Source organism: Carya illinoinensis, chromosome 14 (genome assembly GCF_018687715.1).
Source record: "Carya illinoinensis cultivar Pawnee chromosome 14, C.illinoinensisPawnee_v1, whole genome shotgun sequence".
In the NCBI taxonomy this organism is placed as follows: Eukaryota; Viridiplantae; Streptophyta; class Magnoliopsida; order Fagales; family Juglandaceae; genus Carya; species Carya illinoinensis.
Window position 1 is genome coordinate 1,367,507 of NC_056765.1, and position 24,153 is coordinate 1,391,659.

Genomic DNA, 24,153 nt, shown 5'->3' on the forward strand with positions numbered 1-24,153 from the left:
AAAAAAAAAACTCAAATTGGACTTTGCTCCAACAAGTGTCGAAGCGGAGGTAGTGTATCTCGAAATCGGAGTTGGAGGTCAGATTAGACTTCCGAAAAAGTCAGAGTCGAGGTTGGAGGTTGGAGGTAGATCGAAACTTGACACGTAGAACGAGGCTCATAATTAAAGAAGAAGAAAGAAGGAGCAGATATCACACGCTGCCCGTCCCAGCAACTCCCCCTGCCTCACAAAAAGGGCCCTCCCAGATCACGGCCCATAGTTAACCAAGATGCCCATCGTGGGTCAACCTAGGCCATCTCAGAGTGTGGGAAGTTGACAGAATGTACACAAACAGGAAACCTTGTGGCGTGCCAATGATCAGACCTACCTAGTCAGGGTCACATTGCATTTAAAGCATAACATAATATACTAGTACGCAACGGTGCACCTCTGAGACCACACGACCATAGGATGGCACGACCATGGTTTTTCTTGCCATATGATTCTGTTTTGAAATATGGTTTATCATTATGCTATCATTTGCAAACTTAATTTAGAATTAATAGAGGAGACAGATTAATCATACTTACAAAGAATAGAATAGTTTGGCTGATGCTTTAGCAAACTTAAGAGTTATTGGTATGTATAGATGCTTCTTTTTACTCAGTTTTTCACTTACCAAAACGTACACTTATATGACATTTTATGTTTTGGATCATGCGGGACTCCCTCTCTTTAAACACTAGTTTTATACTTTTTTGTTATGATAAATAGTTTGAAATGAGTATTGTATGGATTAGTTTCTAAGAATATATGGTTTTTGCAAGATTTTTGGTTTTGGGATTAATTTATATAACCCCTAAAGTTCTTCTCTCATTTGTAAAAAGGATTCATCTTTCATAAGTGAGGATTTTCAATAAAATTAAGGGTATCGACCTCAAATATTCTAATATTAAATTTTTTATTTAGCTAAGATAATACTTATTTTATCATGTAGCTACTGCTTTGGCTTTGTAATGGTGTTAAAGCATTTTAGAATGGTTATAATTTTAGAATGTTTTAATTTCTATGACTTAGTAATCTCTCTCTCTCTCTTTCTCTCTCTTAAATCATTTATCGCCTCATGAATAGTGGATTTTTTTTGTTTTCACACTATGCATAATTACATTTTTATCATCCAATTCATCACTAAAAATATAATGAAATTTTTTATTATTATAATATTAATTATAATAATAATAATAATAATAATAATAATAATGAACTTACAAATAATCTAAACTGAAAGATTTTATTACATTTTATCTTAGATTTAAAAATAATTGTTTTTTTCGTATATAATATTATTTAAAAAGAATAACATTGATCTTCATATATATTTTCAATAGTAATTCATAAAAATAAATCATAGTCATTAATAATATTTTCATTTTTCAAAATGCTATTATTATTTGAAGGTTCTAATTTATGCGACAATTTATAATTGGTCTTTAATTTATCATATTCACTATTTCATCTTATGTGGTAACACATTTCATATCAATCTATTTGTAATGCATTCTTTTAAATTATTATTAAAATAATTAATAACACTGCTTTTATTTCTAAGATCAATATTGCAATTCCAAGTTTGAAAAGAATAATAATATTATATTTAAGTTCAAAAATAAAAATATTGCCTTTCAATTTTAAAAATAAAATCTCATTGTTATACGATACTGTTTAAAAATAAAAATTGTCTTCTTATTCTTTCTCATAATAATGAATCATTTTGAATAGCACTTTTTAAAATAATAATGTTTTTATTTGAAGATAATATTATACTTTTTCAAAATTTAGATGAATAGCATATTTTTACCTTTTATCATTCCAATAACAATTGTATCTAGTAGTTTTCTATAAAAGTAATATGATGTATGATGAACAGCTGTCATCTTGAAGCAGTGATCATTTTTTCTAAAATATATGATGAATGATGGGTCTTTCCTCCATTTCCCACAATGGGATGAAATGTATGATATATGCAGACATTCAATCCATAATTAGAATCCAAAGTTCGCCACAAATGAATCAATTATCAAGAGCATGTGCCAACTGACAGATAAAAATGATCTCTTTTTATTTTCTGAGGAGGGAAAACAAAAAGGAAAAAAAAGAACAAAACCAAACTCGAAAATACTCGTTTTGCTCTACTTCTTACATTATTAACCAACCTTCCTTCTTTTTCCTTTGATTTCTTTAGAACAAAACATTGTTGAGGTCAAGTGGGAGTGGAAATAAAATTATAAAAAATGGAGAAACAAAGAATTATTTTCTCCACTCCATAAATACTGAAAAGAGAGTATTTGAAAAGACGTCAGTTTGATCTATTTATTTATTTATTCGAAGGTCGTCTTCACTGTGAAGTTGATTGGATGCACATTATTTTATGATTGTGAACTGCGGCCCACCTTTTATGACCACATGGATAAGTTCTTTCATCCAAGAAAACATGATTTGGCTAATTGACAAAATGGCATCTCATGAGGTCATTCACTTTTTGCAAGAAAGAAAGTTTCTTAGCCGAAACCTCCTTGAAAATTCAAATATATATATATATATATATATATATATATACTGCAAATGCTATGGTGAATTTTGGGTATGATAAAGTAAGTTGTTTGATTAAGTAAATTATTGTAACTAAGACTAGGTGACCTGTGGTAATTTAACAAATTAATTAAGATGGTTATTAAGAAGGAAAAATTCCCAAAATTTGATATGCATGCCACAATTAAATCTATCTTTAAAAAAAAAAAATTACAACTTGATATTCCTGGATAAGTAATCTTGTTAAAGTAAATTTTAGTTATTAATTATATACTATGAAGTCACTTGCAATAATATTGTTACCTAATATAGTGATAGGGAATAAAGAAGGGGCCTTGGGGTCGTTGATATTGTTTAATGTTGTTAAATAATGGGTTGAGATAAAATGTATTTTGTGGAAGGAATGCCATCTCGCTCATTGTCAAAGGCAATGTCTAGTGATAGGCCATCTCGTCAGAAGTCAGGACAATACATCACACATTTTTTTAATTTTTTTTATTAAATATTATATATATATATATAAGTGGTCAGCAACGCACATCGTGATAGAGGAATGATGAATTTTGAATTGATTTTGCTTAGTGCAACGTACCGTATATGTCAAGTGCTTATTATAAGGGTCGTGCTACAGTGCCGCCTCCCGGTGACCGCTGTAGCTGATCGCTTGACATGGCATGCCACGTGGCAATTAAAAAAAGAAGAAGGAGGAAACGGAATCGATGGGAATTTTGAACACCTCAACTGAAATGAGTGACCCAACATTCCCAAACCCTTTCACCCTCCCATTTCGCCCTTTCACCTTGCAGTCGCCGTGTCCTCGCTCGCCGTCCCCGTGGCCATCCCATTGCAAAACACCATCACGAGTGGTTCTATGGCCGACCACCAGTTCCCTCCTCCACGAGGTTGGGCCCGCAACACAGATCTTCTACCCTCCTCCCCAAGAGCCTTCCGTCACGGCAGCAGAGCTTCCCTCCTCCACGAGTGCATTCCATCACCGAACATCGGCTCCCTCTTCATTTTTGGTTTGTTTATGGTAACATCCACCAATTTCTCCCCATCGATGCTACAAATCTTCTCTTCATAGATAGACGCTTCTCTTCACAGATAGATGATGCTAAATTTATATTTTTCTGCTTCTTAGGACTTTCGGTTTGTTCAAAATATTTGAGTCTATAATTAGCTTGTGACTGTTAGTTGTAGTATTTTTTGTGAGATTTCTATATTCTTTTCATTTGTAGGTCTTGAATTGCATCCATAGGGTTTTGTTGTGAAAAACGATAACAATGAATTGAAAAATAATATGGAACGAGAAAAAAAAAATAATCACACACGACACAAGATGTACGTGGTTCGGCAAATCGCCTACGTCCACGGGAGCTGCAGAGGATTTTATTATTGAGGAATATCACACTACAAGATGGATCTCAACACTGTACGTCCACAGTGTTCACTCAGACATCAACAGTATGGCCATATGATTTAAAACATCATATATATAGTTAGACGGCGAAAAACCTAAAAATGCATGTTCGCTCGAGCGAACTTCCCTTCCGCATCCTGCTCGAGCTCACTGTCAAGCTGACATCGAGCATTTGACTCTGCCTGACTTCGCTTGAGCGGCCAAAGCCTCCTGCTCAAGCTCACTGTCGAGCTAACATCGAGCGTTCGACTCTGCCTGATTTCGCACGAGCGGCCAATGCCTCCGCTCGAGAGGTGTGGACCAGACTCCACAGTACTCAACAATTCTCCCACTTGGAGACTGGTACACTCGCTGTATTTCCTTCTTCCTCAAACATGATATCCTCCACCTCTGCAACTCACTGCTCCTGTCTTCATGCTAGAAGACCAACTGAAGTTGTGCACAACTTCAGTTTCTCAAGCGTAACACCCTTTGTCAACATATCAGCAGGGTTCTTACTTCCACAAATCTTCTCAAGTAACAGTTGTCCGTCATCTAACAATGACCGTATGAAGTGATACCTGATCTGAATGTGCTTGGTCCTGGAATGGAATGCTGGATTCTTGGCAAGGAATATGGCACTCTGACTATCACTGTAGAGAGTGGCTTTCTGATTCTTCTTACCCAATTCCTCCAAGAAGCCCTGTAGCCATACCATCTCCTTTGCAGCCTCTGACACTGCAATATACTCAGCTTCTGTTGTAGACAAAGAAACTGTCTTCTGTAGATTAGAACCCCATGACACTGCAGTACCACCAAGTGTATAAACAAAGCCCGTGGTACTCTTTCTACTATCAATATCTCCAGCTAAATTAGCATCAACATAGCCCTGCACCTCCAAGCTCTCTCCAGAGAAACACAAACAGGTTTCTGAGGAACCCTTTAGGTACCTCAAAATCCACTTCATTGCTTCCCAATGTTGCTTTCCTGGGTTACTCATATATCTACTCACAACTCCCACTGCATGGGCAATATCCGGTCTTGTGCAAACCATAGCATACATAAGTGAACCAATAGCTGAGGCATAAGGAACCTTACTCATGTAATCTTGTTCCTCCTTTGACTCTAGTGACTGATTCTTGCTGAGTCTGAAGTGACTTCCCAAGGGTGTGCCAACTGGTTTGGCCTTGTCCATATTGAACCTGCTGAGTACCTTTTTCACATACTCAGCCTGTGAGAGTCTCAACGTACCTCTGACTCTATCTCTGACAATTCTCATGCCAAGGATTTGCTTTGCAGCTCCCAAATCCTTCATTGCAAAGTGCTCTGACATCTGCTTCTTCAGATCATTGATCTCATCAATACTAGCCCCTGCAATAAGCATGTCACCCACATACAACAACAAAATAATGTAAAAATTGTCAAAATGCCTGACATAGCAACAGTGATCTGCCTGACGTCTCATGTACCCTGCACTGTGCATGAAGTTGTCAAATTTCTTGTACCACTGTCTAGGAGTTTGTTTCAGGCCATACAAGCTCTTTTTCAGTCTACAAACTGAACCTTCATTTCCCTGTACCACAAACCCCTCAGGCTGGTGCATGTAGATGTCTTCTTCAAGGTCTCCATGAAGAAAAGCTGTCTTCACATCTAACTGCTCAAGAAATAGATCTTCAGTAGCAACCATAGCCAGTACCATCCTGATAGTTGTGATCTTCACCACAGGAGAAAAGATCTCAGAGTAATCAATACCCTGCTTCTGTTGAAAGCCTTTTACAACAAGTCTAGCCTTGTACTTCTTACTGCCATCATGCTCAGTTTTCACCCGGTACACCCACTTGTTGTGTAATGCCTTCTTCCCTGATGGAAGTTCTGTCAACTCCCATGTCTGATTCCCTAACAGGGAATCCATCTCATCCTTCATGGCCAACTCCCACTTGCTAGAGTTTTCATCTTGCAAGGTTTCTTCGTAACTCTGCGGTTCTTCACCATCTGTCAACAAAATGTAATTCAAAGTAGGTGAGAAACGCTGTGGAGGATGTATAGTCCTAACTGACCTGCGAACTGTAGCTGTAGGAGTAGACAGTTCTGAAACTGCCTGCGGAATAATAGGAATGGGTGCACTGGACCCACTCTCCCCGTCACTCACATCTCTACGCTGCACTGTGACCTCTGGTAGGTCATCCAATCTCACAAACTCGGACTCCTGAGGAGCTACTACAGAAGCTGTACTAGACTTATCCTTGTACATCATTTTCTCATTGAAAATCACATTCCTGCTTCTTATGATTTTCTGACCCTGATCATCCCAGAAACGATAGCCAAATGCCTTGTCTCCATAGCCAATGAAATAACATTTCTTTGACTTAGCCTCCAGCTTACTACGAGCATCAAAATCAACAAGCACATAAGAAAGACAACCAAAAGTTTTAAGGTGAGAAAATTTAACCTCTTTCCCGCTCCAGACCTCCTCAGGCAATCCACAATCCAGTGGAACTGATGGCCCTCTGTTTATCAAATAAACGACAGTGCTGACTGCATTTGCCGAAAAAGTGGGTGGTAGTCCAGCGTGCAACCTCATGCTTCTAGCATGCTCATTGATGGTCCTGTTCATACGCTCAACAACTCCATTTTGCTGTGGTGTCCTAGGAATGGTCTTCTCCATTCTGATACCTAGAGCTGCACAATACTCCTTGAACCCGCCATCAACATACTCACCACCATTATCAGACCTCAAACATTTCAGTTTCAAGCCTGTCTCTGTCTCAACCATGGCTTTCCAAAATTTGAAAACATTAAATACTTCAGATTTATGCTTCAAAAAATAAACCCATACCTTCTTACTATGGTCATCAATGAACGTAACATAGTAGCGAGAACCTCTAAGAGATGCCACTGGGGAAGGACCCCACACATTTGTGTGCACAAGATCAAGTCTTCCTGTCTTTGGCGTCCTGCCACTTTTCAAGAAGCTGACCTTCTTTTGTTTCCCCATAACACAACTCTCGCACATACTAAGATCAACTGACTTCAGTTCTGGTAGCTTGCCTCTAGACAGAAGTTCCTTCATGCCCTTCTGACTCATATGGCCAAGCCTGCAATGCCACAAATCTGCTGTGCTCTCTGCAATGGTAGTAGCAATAGTGTCAATTAAACCAGTAGTCATATACAGTGTACCAGTTTTCTTACCCCGAGCTAGTACCAATGTCTCCCATCTCCATTACGTTCAAAGCCTCTCCATCAGCCAAATACATCTTCCCAAAATCGCCTGCAACATAGTTCCGCATTAGCTCCCGGTGGGAAGATGTATGGAAGGAAGCCCCTGAATCCAGTATCTAGTCATCAACTAGACTGTGAACTGCAAGCAATAGTGCATCCTGTACTTCTTCAGTTACCACATTAGCACTATCATTCTCCGTCTTCTTGGGGTTTTTGCAATTCTTCTTTATGTGGCCAGCTTTGCCACAATTCCAGCAAGTTGCCTTCTGACCAGGCCTCGACTTGCTCTTGCCCCTGTACTTTGATTTTGATCTTCCTCTGTTTGAGTTCCTGTCATGTGATCTCCCTCGAGAATCAACATTTAGGGCTGAACTCAAACCCGAGGTCTCGCCTGAATTTTTCCTGCGCACCTCCTCAGCCAAAATCAAATCACGAATATCATCATATTTTAATTTAGATTTTCCAGCAGAATTACTAACAGCCATTCTCATGGCTTCCCAACTATTTGGCAGTGAAGTCAATAGTATCAGTGCACGTATCTCATCATCAAATTCAATTTCAACAGACGACAATTGATTTGTGATAGTATTAAAATCATTCAGATGTTGTGCAACAGACGTACTATCTGTCATCTTTAAATTGAATAACTTTTTCATCAGATGTACCTTGTTATTCGCTGACGGCTTTTCATACATACCTGACAAAGCCGCCATGAGATCCGCAGTCGTCTTCTCCTTGATGACGTTGTGTGCAACGGATCTCGACAGGGTTAATCGAATAACCCCCAGAACCTGTCGATCCAACAGGTTCCAATTAGCATCATCCATCTTCTCCGGTTGCTGCCCCAATAGTGGAAGATGAAGTTTCTTCCCATAGAGGTAGTCCTCTATCTGCATCCTCCAGTAGCCAAAATCCGTGCCATCAAATTTCTCGATCCCCGATACCTTCAATTCATCTCCAGCCATCGTTTCTCCTCAGACCCGAACCTTGGCTCTTAATATCAATTGTTGTGAAAAACGATGACAATGAATTGAAAAATAATATGGAACGAGAAAAAAATAATAATCACACACGACACAAGATATACGTGGTTTGGCAAATTGCCTACATCCACGGGAGCTGTAGAGGATTTTATTATTGAGGAATATCACACTACAAGATGGATCTCAACACTGTACGTCCACAGTGTTCACTCAGACATCAACCGTACGACCATATGATTTAAAACATCATATATATATAGTTACACGGCGGAAAACCCTAAAAATGCATGTTCGCTCGAGTGGCGTGTCGAGCGCGCGTCGAACGAACTTCCCTTCCGCATCTTGCTCGAGCTCACATCGAGTGTTCGACTCTGCCTGACTTCGCTCGAGCGGCCAATGCCTCCGCTCGAGCCAAAGCCTTCTGCTCGAGCTCACTGTCGAGCTAACATCGAGCGTTCGACTCTGCCTGATTTTGCTCGAGCGGCCAATGCCTCCGCTCGAGCGGTGTGGACCAGACTCCACAGTACTCAACAGGTTTCTGATAGGAAATATGCATCGTCCTTTTCCATTGTAACCATGGGCACGATTTCTGAGTTCCTTAAGTATATTGATTGGTCCCTATCATAATTTACATTCGGAAAAAATATTGAGAGTTACCCATGATTATTGTAACCATGGGCATGTTTATTGTTATTCTTGTGGGAATTTGTTAACTTAAACAATCTGGGTTATAATTTTTTTTTCTTTGTATGATTAAGCTTATTTGCTGAAGTTCATCAATTGGAGTCGTCCAGGTCATTGGTTCTTTTGCATTATCATTGTGAGTTTAGCTAGTTATTGTTACCAAATGGGCCACTATATTTCTGTAAGTAATTTTTGCTATCAAAAGAAAAATAAAAGAAACGGCTTAGGCAAACTCGGCTGTTTATGAAGCTATGTTGATTTAATTCAACAGAACTTGACACACCTAAAGCATCTTTTGATTCTATGTATGTGACTTAAAGTGTCTGAGTAGGTTGAAAATTCTACATGTGGTTATCAAAAGGTTGAGTTTTCATATGCACTTCCTGTTTTTTTTCAATACTCTACTCCTTTGGACTACTTGTATAGACTTTAGGGTGCTGAAGTTACATGGTTATCTTTTATCTTATTCTCATTCTAGTTGTGGTATCTCTCTTGTATACGACCTGTCTACCTGTCGACTTCATTTACCTTAATTCTTTTTTTTTCTCTGTTTTCGAGAATTGTTGTTATGCCTATTTACTTAATAAGGTCTTATGTTTCATTTATGTTGTTTGGGGGAAAATAAAAGACTAAGAAAAACACAGAATCCTAGATTTCTAGATGTGGTTATTATATCACGCTTAATTGGATGCAGTCAGTTATCTCATCTCTTTGTATATGAACAACAATGTCTGAGTCACATAGTGGAAATAGTGATCTGTCCAAAGGAAAGTCAATAATTGAGTACCCAATTTGTTAGTGTGGAATTAAAGCTTGTCAAAGAACTGCGCATACGAAAGAAAATGATGGACGGCAGTTTTTTGGATGTCAAAACTATATGGTGAAATTTTCTTTTATCGCCCTCGTATCTCATTCTCGTTGATAGTCTGGTTTGTCATAATTTAACTGGGAATTGGTTTTTGCAATTTGGAAAGTCTTGTGGATACTTCTGCTGGTATGACCCTGAAATTCCAACATATTACCAAAAGACTATCAAACAATTACAACACTCAATTGATAAATTTAAAGTTGAAGTTGAAAAGATCCAAGTATCAAGGGATATCCAAATCTTGAATTATTGATTAGAAATAGAGGCCCAGAGGCGCAAGAGGCAACTGGAGAGGCTACCTACGTTCTAACAATTTTATTGTCGTGATTATTCTTTTTTGGGTTACATTTATCCAATTGTAGTTGGTTGAAAGGAAAATGTTAATATAGTGTTAGAAGTTAGCAACTAGGAAAGTCTTTGTACCTTTGTGAAAACTGTTTGTGGCAGCTGTTTGTATTTTGGGTCAGCTCTATGTACATTTGTGAAAACTGTTTGTATTTGTAGAGACCTTGAATATTCTCAATGTATGTGGAAGCTTTGTGTATTTTGGTGTAACTATTTGTATTTGTAGAGACCTTGAATATTCTCAATGTACATGGAAGCTTTGTGTATTTTGGTGTAACTCTTTGTATATATATTTACCCAACATCCTGTATCTTTTAGAAGGACTCAGGATCAACCTCTTTGTATACATAAAAATGCATAACAGTTTTTTACAAAAATGCATCAAGATCAACCTCTTACAAAATACAAGCTGAAAAATTTCAGTTTCTTAGAATAATACAACGTGATCAAGATAAACCCCCACAATTGAAAACTTTCAGTTACTTACAAAAATACAAGCTGAAAATTTTCAGTTTCTTAGAATAATACAACCTGATCAAGATCAACTCCCCAACTAAAAACTTTCAGTTACTTACAAAAATACAAGCTGAAAATTTCAGTTTCTTAGAATAATACAACCTGATCAAGATCAACCCCCCAATTGAAAACTTTCGGTTACTTACAAAAATACAAGCTGAAAAATTTCAGTTTCTTAGAATAATACAACCTGATCAAGATAAACCCCCACAACTGAAAACTTTCAGTTACTTGCAAAAATACAAGCTGAAAAATTTCAGTTTCTTAGAATAATACAACCTAACTTTCAGTTACTTACAAAAATACAAGCTGAAAATTTCAGTTTTTTAGAATAATACAACCTGATCAAGATCAACCCCCCAATTGAAAACTTTCAGTTACTTACAAAAATACAAGCGGAAAAATTTTAGTTTCTTAGAATAATACAACCTGAACAAGATAAACCCTCCCAACTGAAAACTTTCAGTTACTTACAAAAATACAAGCTGAAAATTTTCAATTTCTTAGAATAATACAACCTGATCAAGATCAACCTCCCTCAACTGAAAACTTTCAGTTATTTACAAAAATACAAGCTGAAAAATTTCAGTTTCTTAGAATAATACAACCTGATCATGATCAACCTGCCTCAACTGAAAACTTTCAGTTACTTACAAAAATACAAGCTGAAAAATTTCAGTTTCTTAGAATAATGCAACCTGATCATGATCAACCTCCCTCAACTGAAAACTTTCAGTTATTTACAAAAATACAAGCTGAAAAATTTCAGTTTCTTAGAATAATACAACCTGATCAAGATAAAGCCCCACAAGTGAAAACTTTCAGTTACTTACAAAAATACAAGCTGAAAATTTCAGTTTCTTAGAATAATACAACCTGATCAAGATCAACCCCCCAACTGAAAACTTTCAGTTACTTACAAAAATACAAACTGAAAAATTTCAATTTCTTAGAATAATACAACCTGAACAAGATAAACCCTCCCAACTGAAAACTTTCAGTTACTTACAAAAATACAAGCTGAAATATTTTAGTTTCTTAGAATAATATAACCTGATCAAGATCAACCCCCCACTGATGAATTTTGAATTGATTTTACGTTGTGCACTGTACATGCCGAGTGCTTATTATAATGCATAGGCCTGTGAAGCGGCAGATCAAAGCTTTTAGACACGAGCACTCACGCAAGACAGCAGCAAGTTGAGAATAAAAAAAAGAGCCGTCCTAGTTTGCTGCCGCTAGTGTAAAATTTATTTTTTACTTCTATCTTTTTCTATTCATATTTTTTTATTATTTTTAAATATTTTTAAAAAACATCAATACATTACAAATTATTTTTTTAATTATTAAATTAAAAAAAAAGTTCAGTCAAATAGAGCAGCCACTAATAACGGCATAGTAGCCTTTTTCTTAAATAAAAAAAAAACACTAAATTTCGGTTGCAACACGACATTTTAACAAATTAAGAGTGAGGATAAGAATTTTTCAACTTCTGACGTTGAAAAATTGATGGATCTTGTGAAATTAGGAAAGCTCACCACCAATTAATAAATGATGAATGACTAAAGCAGGTACCAACTGATAGATAAAATAATAAAAGACAGGTATTATTTTTTAAGTAACGCTATATATTATATTACTATTTTATTTATATTCTATTATATATAATATGATATATTTATTATTATTTGATGATAAAAAAATAATTAAAAAATAATTATTTAATAATAATAAATATATCACATCTTACTTAATGAGATACAAATAAAAAAATAATAATATGATATATAAAATTTTTCTTATTTTCTACCCCTTTGTAAATATTAAAATATTAGCCGCGTTCACTCTGCCGACAACGGGATAGTCACCAGTTATAATGCCAACTACCAACACCTTATTGAATTTGTGATTTTTTTAATTTAATGAATATGAAAGTAATTTTTTAATAAATTTATGATTTTATTTATATTTTTAAAAATATTTAAAATGTTTAAAAAAATGTTTGAGAATTTTTTTTTTTTTTTAAACCAGATTCTAATCCTCTGTGAGTAAAGTATTTAACAATATTTTAACATTAACCAGTCAAGCTGTGAGAACTGGGAATCAGGAATTGGCTCTGTACTCGGTGGAGTCAGACAATGAAATCAGAAAAAGACAAGGACTGAATATTGTAAGAGGGTTGGGGGAACTCATCAATGAAGAAAATGGCATCTGAGCAGCAAATTTGGCGGATATTGTCATCACCAAACATCTTAATTAAGATAACTTCGGCTCGTTTGCTTTTTATTATTTATTTTTTTATTTATTTAATTTTTGAGGAATATAAAAATATTATCCGATGTTATTACAGAGTCTATCCATAGGTTAATATTTGTGTTTTCAAAAGCCTTCAAAGGCAATGTCTACCAAGTTTGCCTTTCTTTTGTTGGTAGATTATCTCTGTTGACAAATATTTTGCAACTTTTGGCCGGTTACTCTACATCAAGATGGTAGAATTCAGAAAGTCTTTCATGTTTGATGTGCCTTTTTCTGCAGTGTTTTTCTACTTTTTCAACATTTTTATAACAAGCAAGAAAACCATTTTCTGTTGTTAGAAATATTAGATCAAAGTAAGCAACGAAAACAATATTATCTTGTTGTAATAGCTTAGATCCAGTGTGACAGTTCCATGGATTTTTCACATTAATGTTCATCTTCACTTTGATGATAGAGGGTACTTAGTAGTAGAAAACCAAAATAACACTCACATGTTCTACAGTCTAAATGTTTTTCTCTTGAGAGAGAATTTTTTTAAAACGAAGAGAAGCTGCTGCCATGATAGAGAGCTCCAGAGAGAGTTCTTCCTCTGCCATGGGGAAAGACACAAGAGAGGTGCCCCACACCTCTCGTCCCTTGAGCCCAGCAAATTGAGCATTGATTCTAGGCGCAATTTCAGGAATTGTGCCTAGACAAGAGATAATGGCTAGGGCTGTACAAAATATCGAAAAATTGACCGGAACCGACTCAGACTGGCCGCCGAAGATCGGAATCGGCCGGAACCAGAATAGAACCGGTTGCCACACAGTGGAATTTATTCAAAACCGATGTCTAGCGGTTCGGTCCCGATTTGAACTTGGGCCGGACCGCTGAACCGACCGATGGTTTAAATATATATATATATTTTTAAATTATACATATATGAAACGACGTTGTTTCACTTAAACTGAAGTAAAACAGCGTCGTTTTATAACTTAGTATTGGAAAAAAATATTAAAGGAACGGCACCGTTTTAACTCTAGGGTTAACACAGTGCCGTTCCACTTCGTCTTCCTCTTCTTCGTATTTCTCTTTCACCTTCACAGTATGCCACCGCTCTCTCTCTCTCTCTCTCTCTCTCTCTCTCTCTCTCTCTCTCTCTCTCTCTCTCAAGGCGCACGTAGCCACGCAAGGTCATCTCCGTCGCCAGCTCCCTCTCACTCTCTCTCTCTCTCTCTAAGCTCACCTCGCGGTGTCATATATATATATATATATATATATCTCTCTTTCTCTCTCAAAAATCTCAGTCAATGCGCGACTTCACCGCACTCTCTCGCTCTCTCTCACGGCGCACACAGCTACTGAAGACGCCGACGAATTGACCGGAGTTATGTTGAGACTGAGGATGACGGTTTCTTCCCCATTCTCCGGCCGGTTTCGATCGAGATTTTTATCATTTTTACCTATCGGTGCGGTTTCAATTTTATACAAAAATCGAAACTGATATGTCAGTTTTCACCCCTAATAATGACAGGGGCCCGCCCACTAAGGGTGCCCCCACCATTATGTTACACATGTAAACGTGTTTAATTCCTGAATTAAGTTAAAAAGAATTACAACTTCTAAATGATCGAAATTTAAAGTCTAAACATATTGAAATGTATTTTTTTAAGTAAGGAAATAATGAAAGGATAATCAAGTTAACTGTGACATGAAAGTGGCCAGGAATGCACATCGTGAAAGAGGAATGATGAATTTTGAATTGATTTTGCGTAGTGCAACGTACTGTACATTTCAAGTGCTTATTATAATTATAATGCTTATTATAATAAAAATTGCTTATTATAATGCATAGGTCTGTGAAGCGCCAGAGCAAAGCTTTTAGACACAAGCACTCACGCAAGACAGCAGCAAGTTGAGAATTAAGAAAAAAAAAAAAAAAAAAAGTTTATTTTTTATTTTTTATTTTTTTAAGCAAAACGAAAAATCTAATTGGAACTGAAGGAGAGTGTTTTTGGAGAAAGTAAAATTAGACTTGGGTTTTGTTTACGTAGTGAAGTTATCTTTATGAATAATAATTAAAAAATATTAAATAGTAATATAAAATAATAAAAAAATATGTAAAAAATAATGATAAAATAATAAATAATAATAAAATATTATACTTTATCACTCAAATCAATCCGAATAGGAGTAAAGTAATTTAATTTCTCTCATTTTTTTTTTTAATTTTTGAACAGAACTTAGGCAGGGAGAGGGAGCATGGCAACCTAGTTGCAGTGCCCACTGCCCATGCCCAACTGTCTGCAGTCTGCCCAGTTTGAATTAATAGTTTCAAACTCGTATTTATATTTTAAAATAATGTTTTTAAAGTAGCACCGCCCAATTATCAAAGCTCACCACCAATCAATAAAATGATCAATGACCATAGCATGTGTCATCTGACACGTAAACGAATAAAAAACACAGAAATAATAAGTCATTATTTTCTTCCACTCTACCGACAAGGGGACAGTAACCACTTATAATGCCAACTAGCAACACAACTTGTGATTTTTTATTTATTTAATGCTTAAGAAATTATTTTTTTAATCAATTTATTTACAGGATTCTAATCTACTGTGAGTATAGTAGCATCACCCAAAATATGAAAGAGGGTTGGGGGAACTCATTGGATCAAGACCGGGTAAAATTTAAAAAGTCTTACATCAACAGCTGTTATCTCAAAAAATGATTTTTTTTTTTTAATTATCAACATTGCATAAATATTATTGATGGATTTTTTCTTCAATAAAATATATGATATCCAAGATTCAGAATTCAAAGTTCATGACAGATCAATAAGTTGTTGTTTGGATTCAAAATTGGTTTTAATTTATTTTATTTCGTCTCATCTATTTATTATAATTTTTTTAAAATTTTTAAATAAAATAAAAGAAACAATTCATTTTTTTAAATTTTAAATAAAAATAATATTCTAAACATATTTTATTCAACTTTCAACCTCTTCATTTTATTTTATCTTAAACTCTTTTTGAAATACTGAAATAGACTACTGTTAAAATATTGATCCATTCACTCTACCGATAACGAAATATTTAATGACATTCAATGTAAAAATAAAAAAATAAAAAAAAATAAAAAAACAATGAGAGTAAAGTAAAATGAAACGAGTTGCCGGCCAGATGATAAAAGGTTAATGTAATGAAGCAGTGAGAAGATGATTTTCTCAGAAAAGGTTATGAGTTATCTTGACAATATGACAGACTACCCAATTAAACCGCGCCAGCCATTTCCTTATTTAATTTTATTATAGTAAGATATTTTAATTTCCCACTATCATTTTCTTATTCACCATTTTCTCTCGCGAACTTTCTCAGAAATTCAATCAATCACCAATCAGTCAATGACCCATGACCAGAGCATGTGCCACTGACATTTCTCCTATTTCGTTTTATTATAGTAAGAATTTTCTTGCAACCTGAGCTTGCTTTGTTGTTTGCAAAAAAACCTTCCTTCATTTCCCTTGATTTCTTTCATTCCGAAGAAGAAAAACATGGTTAATCAGGTGGGTTTGGCATTTCTCTCTGCTTCACTCGGCATGTTGTTTCAAAGAATGACATCTCCTGAGGTGCTTCTCTTCATAAAGGGAAGAAAACCAACCAAAGTGCTCTTATGGAAATTGAAGAATGCAATGCTGTCTGTGAAGGCTGTGCTTGAAGACGCGGAGGAAAAGCAACTTATGGATTCGGTTGTGAAAGTCTGGGTTGATGAGTTGAAGGATGTTATCTACGACGCGGAGGACATCTTGGATGAGATTGCTACTGAAGACCTGCAAAGAAAGCTGCAGGACGCTGAATCTCCTACCTTGGTACGAAATTTACGAAACTCCTTCTCTGCTTTGCTTGAGCATTTTTTCAAAAAGGTAGATAAAAAAGTTGAAGAGCTACTTGATAGACTTGAAGATCTAACAAAGCAAAAGGATTGTATGGGTCTACGTGAAGGAATAGGAGTTGGAGGAAAACAATATCCAGAAAGGCTGTCCACTTCTTACGTCTCACAGTCCGACACTTTCGGTAGGAATGAGGACAAGGAAAAAGTAATTGACTTATTGCTCTTGTCTGATGCGAGTGGCAATGAAAGGTGCGTGATTGCCATCGTTGGCATGGGGGGAATCGGCAAGACTACCCTTGCTCAACTGGCGTACAATGATGGTAGGGTGAAAGAACATTTCAACCTTAAAATATGGTTTTGTGTTTCAGAAGAATTTGCTGTACCCAATGTAATGAAATCAATTATAGAACAGTCTGCAACTTCGTCAGCTCCTTCTAGTGAGGATCCAGAGCAGCTTCAAGTTATGCTAAAGAAGAATTTGACGGGGAAGAAATTTCTCCTGGTTTTGGATGATGTTTGGAGTGAGAAACCCTGTCATCGGGAGTTCCTAAGCCAACTCTTGCACTATGGGACTCGAGAAAGTAAGATCCTTGTCACCACAAGGAACGAAAGCGTTGCATTGGCCATGAAGGCAACTGCAACTCATCATCTAAAGTTTTTACCAAATGATGATTGCTGGTCCCTTTTTGAAAAACATGCATTTCGTGATGGCAGCTCCAATGCAGATCCAGAGATAAAAGACATAGGTAGACAAATTGTGAAAAAGTGCAAAGGTCTACCTTTAGCAATCAAAGCCATTGGTGATCTCTTGTGGTTTGAATCAAATGTCGAGAGATGGATGAATATATTGAAGAGCAATTTATGGGATCTTCACATGAAGGGGACAGACATTCTTCCGGCTTTGAGGTTAAGTTATAAGTATCTCCCCTCATATTTGAAAAGATGCTTTGCTTATTGTTCGATATTTCCAAAAGATTATAATTTTAAAAAAGATCAATTAGTTTTATTATGGATGGCGGAAGGTTTCTTGCAACAATCTGAAATAGAAACTATGGAAGAAGTTGGCAATCGTTACTTCGATGCTCTTGTATCAAGATCATTATTTCAACAATCACTTGAAACTTATGAGTCAGGTTTTGTAATGCATGATCTTGTCAACGACTTGGCAAATTTTGTGACTGGGCAATTTGGTTTTATGCGGTTGGAGGGTGATAATTCAAAAGAAATTGGGAGGATGACTCGCTATTTATCGTATTTCCATAGAAGTTCGGATAACTTTGATAAGAATATTGAAGAGGATCTTTACAAGGCTAAGCAGTTGCGCACTTTCCTAGTATCAGATTGTAAGGAATGGAGTGAAATCAAAATGCCAAGGGCATGGTGCTTAAAAGTTCTTTCTCTATCCAGGAGAATGCAGCTAATTGAGTTGCCTGATTCAATTAGCAAAATGAAACATCTACGTTATTTGGATTTTTCTGAGTGCAAGGATATTAACAGATTGCCCGACTCCATATGTGTGTTGTGCAATTTGCAAACGTTGAAGTTATCGAAATGTTGGAAGTTAGAAAGATTGCCAAGAGATATGTGGAAACTCATTAATTTACGTCATCTTCAAATTGATGGAACTAAACAATTAAAGGAGATGCCGATACAAATGGGTAGATTAAAATGTCTCCAGACGTTATCCAAATTCATTGTCAACAAACATGACAGCGGGTCTAGCAATATTGGAGAATTGGGAAATCTAATAAATCTTCGGGGAAATCTTTTAATTCAAGAGCTCCAAAATGTTAGATCAGCCAAGGATGCTTTGGATGCAAACTTGAAGAATAAGCGTTATCTCGAAGAGTTGGTGTTAGAATGGAATACTCTAGAAGAAGTACTTGGTATTTTGGAAGATGTAATTGAAAAACTACAGCCCCATGAAAAATTGAAAACTCTCACCATCAACTGCTACGATGGGAGAGGTTTTCCTAATTGGATAGGACTGGAGCTTCATTCATTGTCTAAGTTGGAATTAATAAATTGCAGATATTGTAGTGCCTTGCCACCCCTTGGGCAACTACCTTCTCTTAATGAACTCTACATTATTGGGTTGGATGAAGTTGTTACTGTGAATCAAGAGTTTTATATAAATAGTTGTTCTTTTCGGAATCCATTTGGAAGACTGAAACTTCTATGGTTCGGGAATATGTTGAATTGGGAAAACTGGTTTCATTTGAATGTCCAAAATGAAGTCGAAACTTATTCTAAACTCGAAGAGTTGCGTATTGAGAAGTGCCCCAAGCTGAGAGGAAGGTTGCCTGTACATCTTCCTTCGTTAAAAAAAACTTGGGATTTATGAATGTCGGCGTCTAAAGGCTTCGCTCTCCATAGAATCTTTCCCAGTACTTACCCCTAAGGGAATAACCAAGTGTGATAATTTGGAATCATTTGCACTTCCTGAACAACATAAACATGATGGAATAGTGGACTTTAATAATTGTCTTCAAGAACTGCGAATCTATAGGTGTTCCTCGCTCATGTCCCTTCTCAAGGAAGGTTTACTCTCTCCATTGAAAGTACTTGAGATCGATGATTGTGATTCTCTTGTGTCCTTTCCATTAGACCTATTTCCAAATTTGAAGAGTATTCAAATCAAGAGGTGCGGGAATTTGAAGTCTTTGGACAATGAGGGGTTTCAAAACCTCACCTCCCTTGTACAATTGAATATCAGTGAATGTCCAGAGCTCAAGAACATGCCAGATGGGGGCTTCCCTGCCTCCCTACGTTTTTTAGGGGCATGTAATTGTCCTGTGTTGAATGAAGAGTTGAAAAGGAAAGAAGGAAAAGAATGGCCCAAGGTGGCTCGCGTCCCCAACATAATTATTGATGGTCGACACGTTCAAGGAGATGAATGGCCAGGTGAGAGCCCCATGCATGCATCCAACCTGATCAAGCTTTTAATTGAAGTTATAAAATAAAATTTATGTTAAAATTTAATAAAAGTAAAAGCAAAAGAAATATGCATTGGCATTATATATATATATATATATGCATATATATAATGTGTAATTAAGTTGATGTGAGCATTGGGAATATTTGTTTTGCTGATCATCATTGACTTAACTCTTTTATTTTGTATCCAAATATAATGAAATGCATTTTTTGATTTGTGTTTAATATATAATATATAATAGATCCAATAATATCCCTCTCATTTCTTTTCCTACCATTTTCTCCGTGTACTCAAATTAATTCTATTTCTTAATTTGTTTTGTAACTCTCTCATTGTTTTCATTCACAGCTTGCATAAGTCCATGTGATCAATTTGGTTCAATGGACACGGAGTCCTACCATAGGGTACCGGCCCAATATGATCATGAGCCGGACAATGTGGTACCGGACCAATATACTCGTGAGCTGGACAATTGTGTTGTCAAGTTCGCGGAATGATGGAATAGTGGACTTTAATAATCATCTTCAAGAACTACAATTCTATAGGTGTTCCTCGCTCATGTCCCTTCTTAAGGAAGGTTCACTCTCTCCATTGAAAGTATCTCTATTGAAAGTACTCGAGATCGATGATTGTGATTCTCTAGTGTCCTTTCCATTAGGCCTATTCCCAAATCTGAAGAGTATTCAAATCAAGAGGTGCAGGAATTTGAAATCTCTAGAACAACAGGGTGATCATTTAGTGATAGATAAGATGCACATATTCATTCCATCTCTTCGTTATTTGGAATTAGTAAATTGTCCAGAAGTTGAGTCGTTTCCAAAAGGGGGATTGCCTTCCAATCTGAAGCAAATTGTGATCAAGAGGTGTAAGAAACTCATTGCAAACATGAATGGATGGGATTTGAAAATACTCTCCTCTCTTGAATGGTTGGAAATAATTTGGGACGTCAAATTAGAAGATCATGTGGAGTCCTTTCCTGGGGGGTTGTCTCTGCCCACCACTTTGACCAATCTTAAGATCTCTTCATTTGGAAATTTGAAATATTTGGATGAGGGGTTTCAAAAGCTCACCTCCCTTGTACAATTGAAGATCGGTGAATGTCCAAAGCTCAAGTACATGCCAAATGGGGGCTTCCCTACCTCCCTTAGTTTTTTACAGGCATGGAAGTGTCCTTTGTTGAATGAAGAGTTGAAAAGGAAAGAAGGAAAAGAATGGCAAAAGGTGGATCGCGTCTCCAACATACTTATTGGTCTTGAACACATTAAAGGAGATGAATACATTCCAGGTGAGAGCCCCATGCATGCATGCAACCTTATGAAAGCTTTTAATTGAAGTTATAAAATAAAATTTTGTTAAAAATTAATAAAAGTAAAAGTAAAAGAAATATGAATTGGGAATATTTGTTTTGCTGATCATCATGATTGACTTTAACTCTTTTTATTTTGTATCCAAATATAATGAAATGCATTTTTTGATTTGTTTTTAATATATAATATATAATAGATCCAATAATATCCCTCTCATTTCTTTTCCTACCATTTTCTCCGTGTACTCAAATTAATTCTCTTTCTTAATTTGTTTTGTAACTCTCTCTCGATCATTGTTTTCATTCACAGCTTGCATAAGTCCGTATGATCAATTTGGTTCAATGGAGACGGAGTCCTCCCATATGATACGGCCGGGACCAATATGATCGTGAGCCGGACAATGATGAGCGGGACGATTCAATTGTCAACTCGATGAATGGTTTCCGTACGTACGACTTATCTTAAATAGGGTCTCTTCTATCATCTTAATTACTTAAAATTCACATGATTAATGAATTACTTTTATTTTTCAAAAACAAATGCAATATTATATATATGACTAATTTTCTTGATCTTTGGAAACATCGTGTCACTCATGATTTGGTTGCTTTTTTTGCAATCTAGTAATCATATTGATATTATAATCTGATGTTATCATAGAATCGCCATAAATGTTAATATTTGTGTACGTACGTTGTCAAAATTAAGTTTTTTCGCTAATAGAATAATTAATCTGCATGCAAGCTGGTACTACTCATTTTTGTTTAAAGTACTGCACCATAAACTATTAAAATTGGCAATTTACATCATAAACCTGACGTACAATTTGTACCAGTCTCAGCACTTGGAACATATATAATATTGCGCGCCTATACCTATATGATCATGAATATGTTTATCACGCACGTAATTCATGATGCATATTACTAATTAGCTAGTGATTATTGGAATATATAATTAATTCTTGAGTACTTTTAAATTATATATATATATATATATGTATAATTGAATTGGGGTAATTCGTATTTGAATCTGAATTGATATTAATTGAATTGTTTTTATTTAGAAATCATGATGTTAAGTTTGTTTATGGTTTTTCTTGCCATATGATTCTGTTTTGTAACTCTCTCATTGTTTTCATTCACAGGTTCTTGGATAGGTACTGCGAATATATGCGAATATAATATGAACCACCTTACGGACCAATATGGATCGTGAGGCGGACAATTGTATTGTAATGTGAAGGTTCTCGGTACGTACAACTTTTCTTAAATTGAGGGTTTCTTATATCATCTTTACTTAAAATTCACACTAATGAATTACTTTTACTTTTAAAAAGCAAATGCAATATATGACTTTTCTCGATATTGGAAAAATCGTGATACTCGTACGGTTGCTTTTTTAGCAATCTAATACTGATGATATTGATATTATAATCTGATGTTATGATCATAGAATCCCCATAAATGTTAATATTTGTGTACGTACGTTGTCAAAATTAAGTCCTTCGCTAATAAAACAATTTATCTGCATGCAAGTTGGTACTACTCCTTTTTCTTTAAATTGCACCATATATAAACTATTAAAATTGGCAATTTACGAATTAGTGATTATTGGAATATATAATTCTTGACTTTTAATTATATATATATGATTGAATTGGGGTTCGTATTTGAATCTGAATTGATATTAATTGAATTGTTTATATATATATATATATATATATATAATTGATTTGATCCATGAGAAGTGAAGATATTTGCTTAAATCTTGTGTGCGCAAGAAGTCATGAACAGTGGATTTTGTTCGTTTTTACACTATGCATAGTTACATTTTTATCCTCTCATTCATCGTTAAAAATATAATGAAACTTTATTATTATTATTATTATTATTATTATTATTAATGAACTTACAAATAATCTAAATTGAAAGATTTTTGTTTCTTTTATATATGAATATAAGTTTTATTTCTTTTATTAATGTTATGAGATCTTTTTGTAACAGTAAATCTTCTCTTAAAATATATAACTATTTATCTATATCTGATACTTTAATATATATAACTACATTGGGACGTCTACGTCTATGCTGTCTTTGGACTTCTCAACAATCGTCCCAAATCTAGCGTATAGCTACTTGTTTTATTCTACAATGTTATTTTCACACAATTAATTAATTTTTCTTTTTGTAAATTCAAAAACTTTTTTATTCCCATTGGTTTTCAACAGTGTGGATCTCACTCTAAAGAGTCTAAAATACACCTTCCTCTGGATTTTCTCTAAATCTCACTCTGCTTTTTCTTTCCCTTAACCTCATTCATTCTTCCTCATATTCCTTCCCTCTTCTGTATCTCTCTCTTTCTAAATTATTTATCCTATGCTTGTACTATATTTATATCACTTTCCTTCTATGGAAAGGAATCAGGATGACCTTGTTTGCATTTGTGTGTGGACTTTCAAATTTTCAAAGTGTCCGCAAGCGACATGTGCATAACTGCTAGCTTGCTTTTGTTACATTTCTGCCTCTTACAAGTGCCAATGTCACTGAATGAAAGCAGTCATTTTCATACGCATTCCTTGTATAGGCTAATGAAGTAAAAAGCTCAGTCTATGCGCACCAATCTTAAGAGGGTCTGGAGAAAAATCCAGAGATGTCATATAATATGTGTATGAAAAAGTTGATTACACTATGCTCTGAGCTCACAATTTAGGTGCATTTTAAAATCTGTGGTTAATTGTAAGACTGCTGATTATGAAAAAAAAAAAAAAAATATGGTTCTGAGATTGTATTGGTTGTTTATCATGATGTTGGCAGGAATGTTGAAAACAACTTGTGTAACTGGCTGAATTCCTGAGGAACTCGAGTATATAGACTCAGAGTGAGTATTTTGTTCAAATTATTTTTATTTAGGAATGCAACAATCCAAATTATTTTTGACTTTGTGATTAAAATTAAAGTTGGGGCTGTTTTCCTTACTAATCTTTTTATATATATTTTTTTCAGGCACATCTTGGAAGTTTGAACGTTTGGACGTTTGTAATATTTACTTTATTGTTGTTGAGAATATTTGTTGGACATTTAGAAGTGTGTAATTTAATTTATTTTGGTACATTTGGAAGTTTGTAATTTGTTGTTGTTGGCTTGTTGGGAACAATTAATTTGGTTTGCACTTAGAAAACATTGGATTTCATTTTA

General features: G+C 35.4%; 1 protein-coding gene and 1 long non-coding RNA gene across 2 annotated transcripts; both read left to right on the top strand.

Moving 5' to 3' along the window:
* Nucleotides 1-16,327: 16,327 nt before the first annotated feature.
* LOC122294511 (putative disease resistance RPP13-like protein 1) lies at nucleotides 16,328-20,923 on the top strand. The gene is made up of 2 exons (XM_043103300.1): nucleotides 16,328-19,615; nucleotides 19,998-20,923. Exon 1 carries the CDS (start codon nucleotides 16,374-16,376, stop codon nucleotides 19,053-19,055), a length of 2,682 nt encoding a protein of 893 aa, XP_042959234.1. The 5' UTR covers nucleotides 16,328-16,373; the 3' UTR covers nucleotides 19,056-19,615; nucleotides 19,998-20,923.
* A 218-nt stretch (nucleotides 20,924-21,141) lies between these two features.
* LOC122294517 lies at nucleotides 21,142-24,153 on the top strand. Its single transcript, XR_006237666.1, has 4 exons — nucleotides 21,142-21,401; nucleotides 22,104-22,208; nucleotides 23,773-23,836; nucleotides 23,962-24,153. It is a non-coding gene; the product is annotated as an uncharacterized LOC122294517 (long non-coding RNA).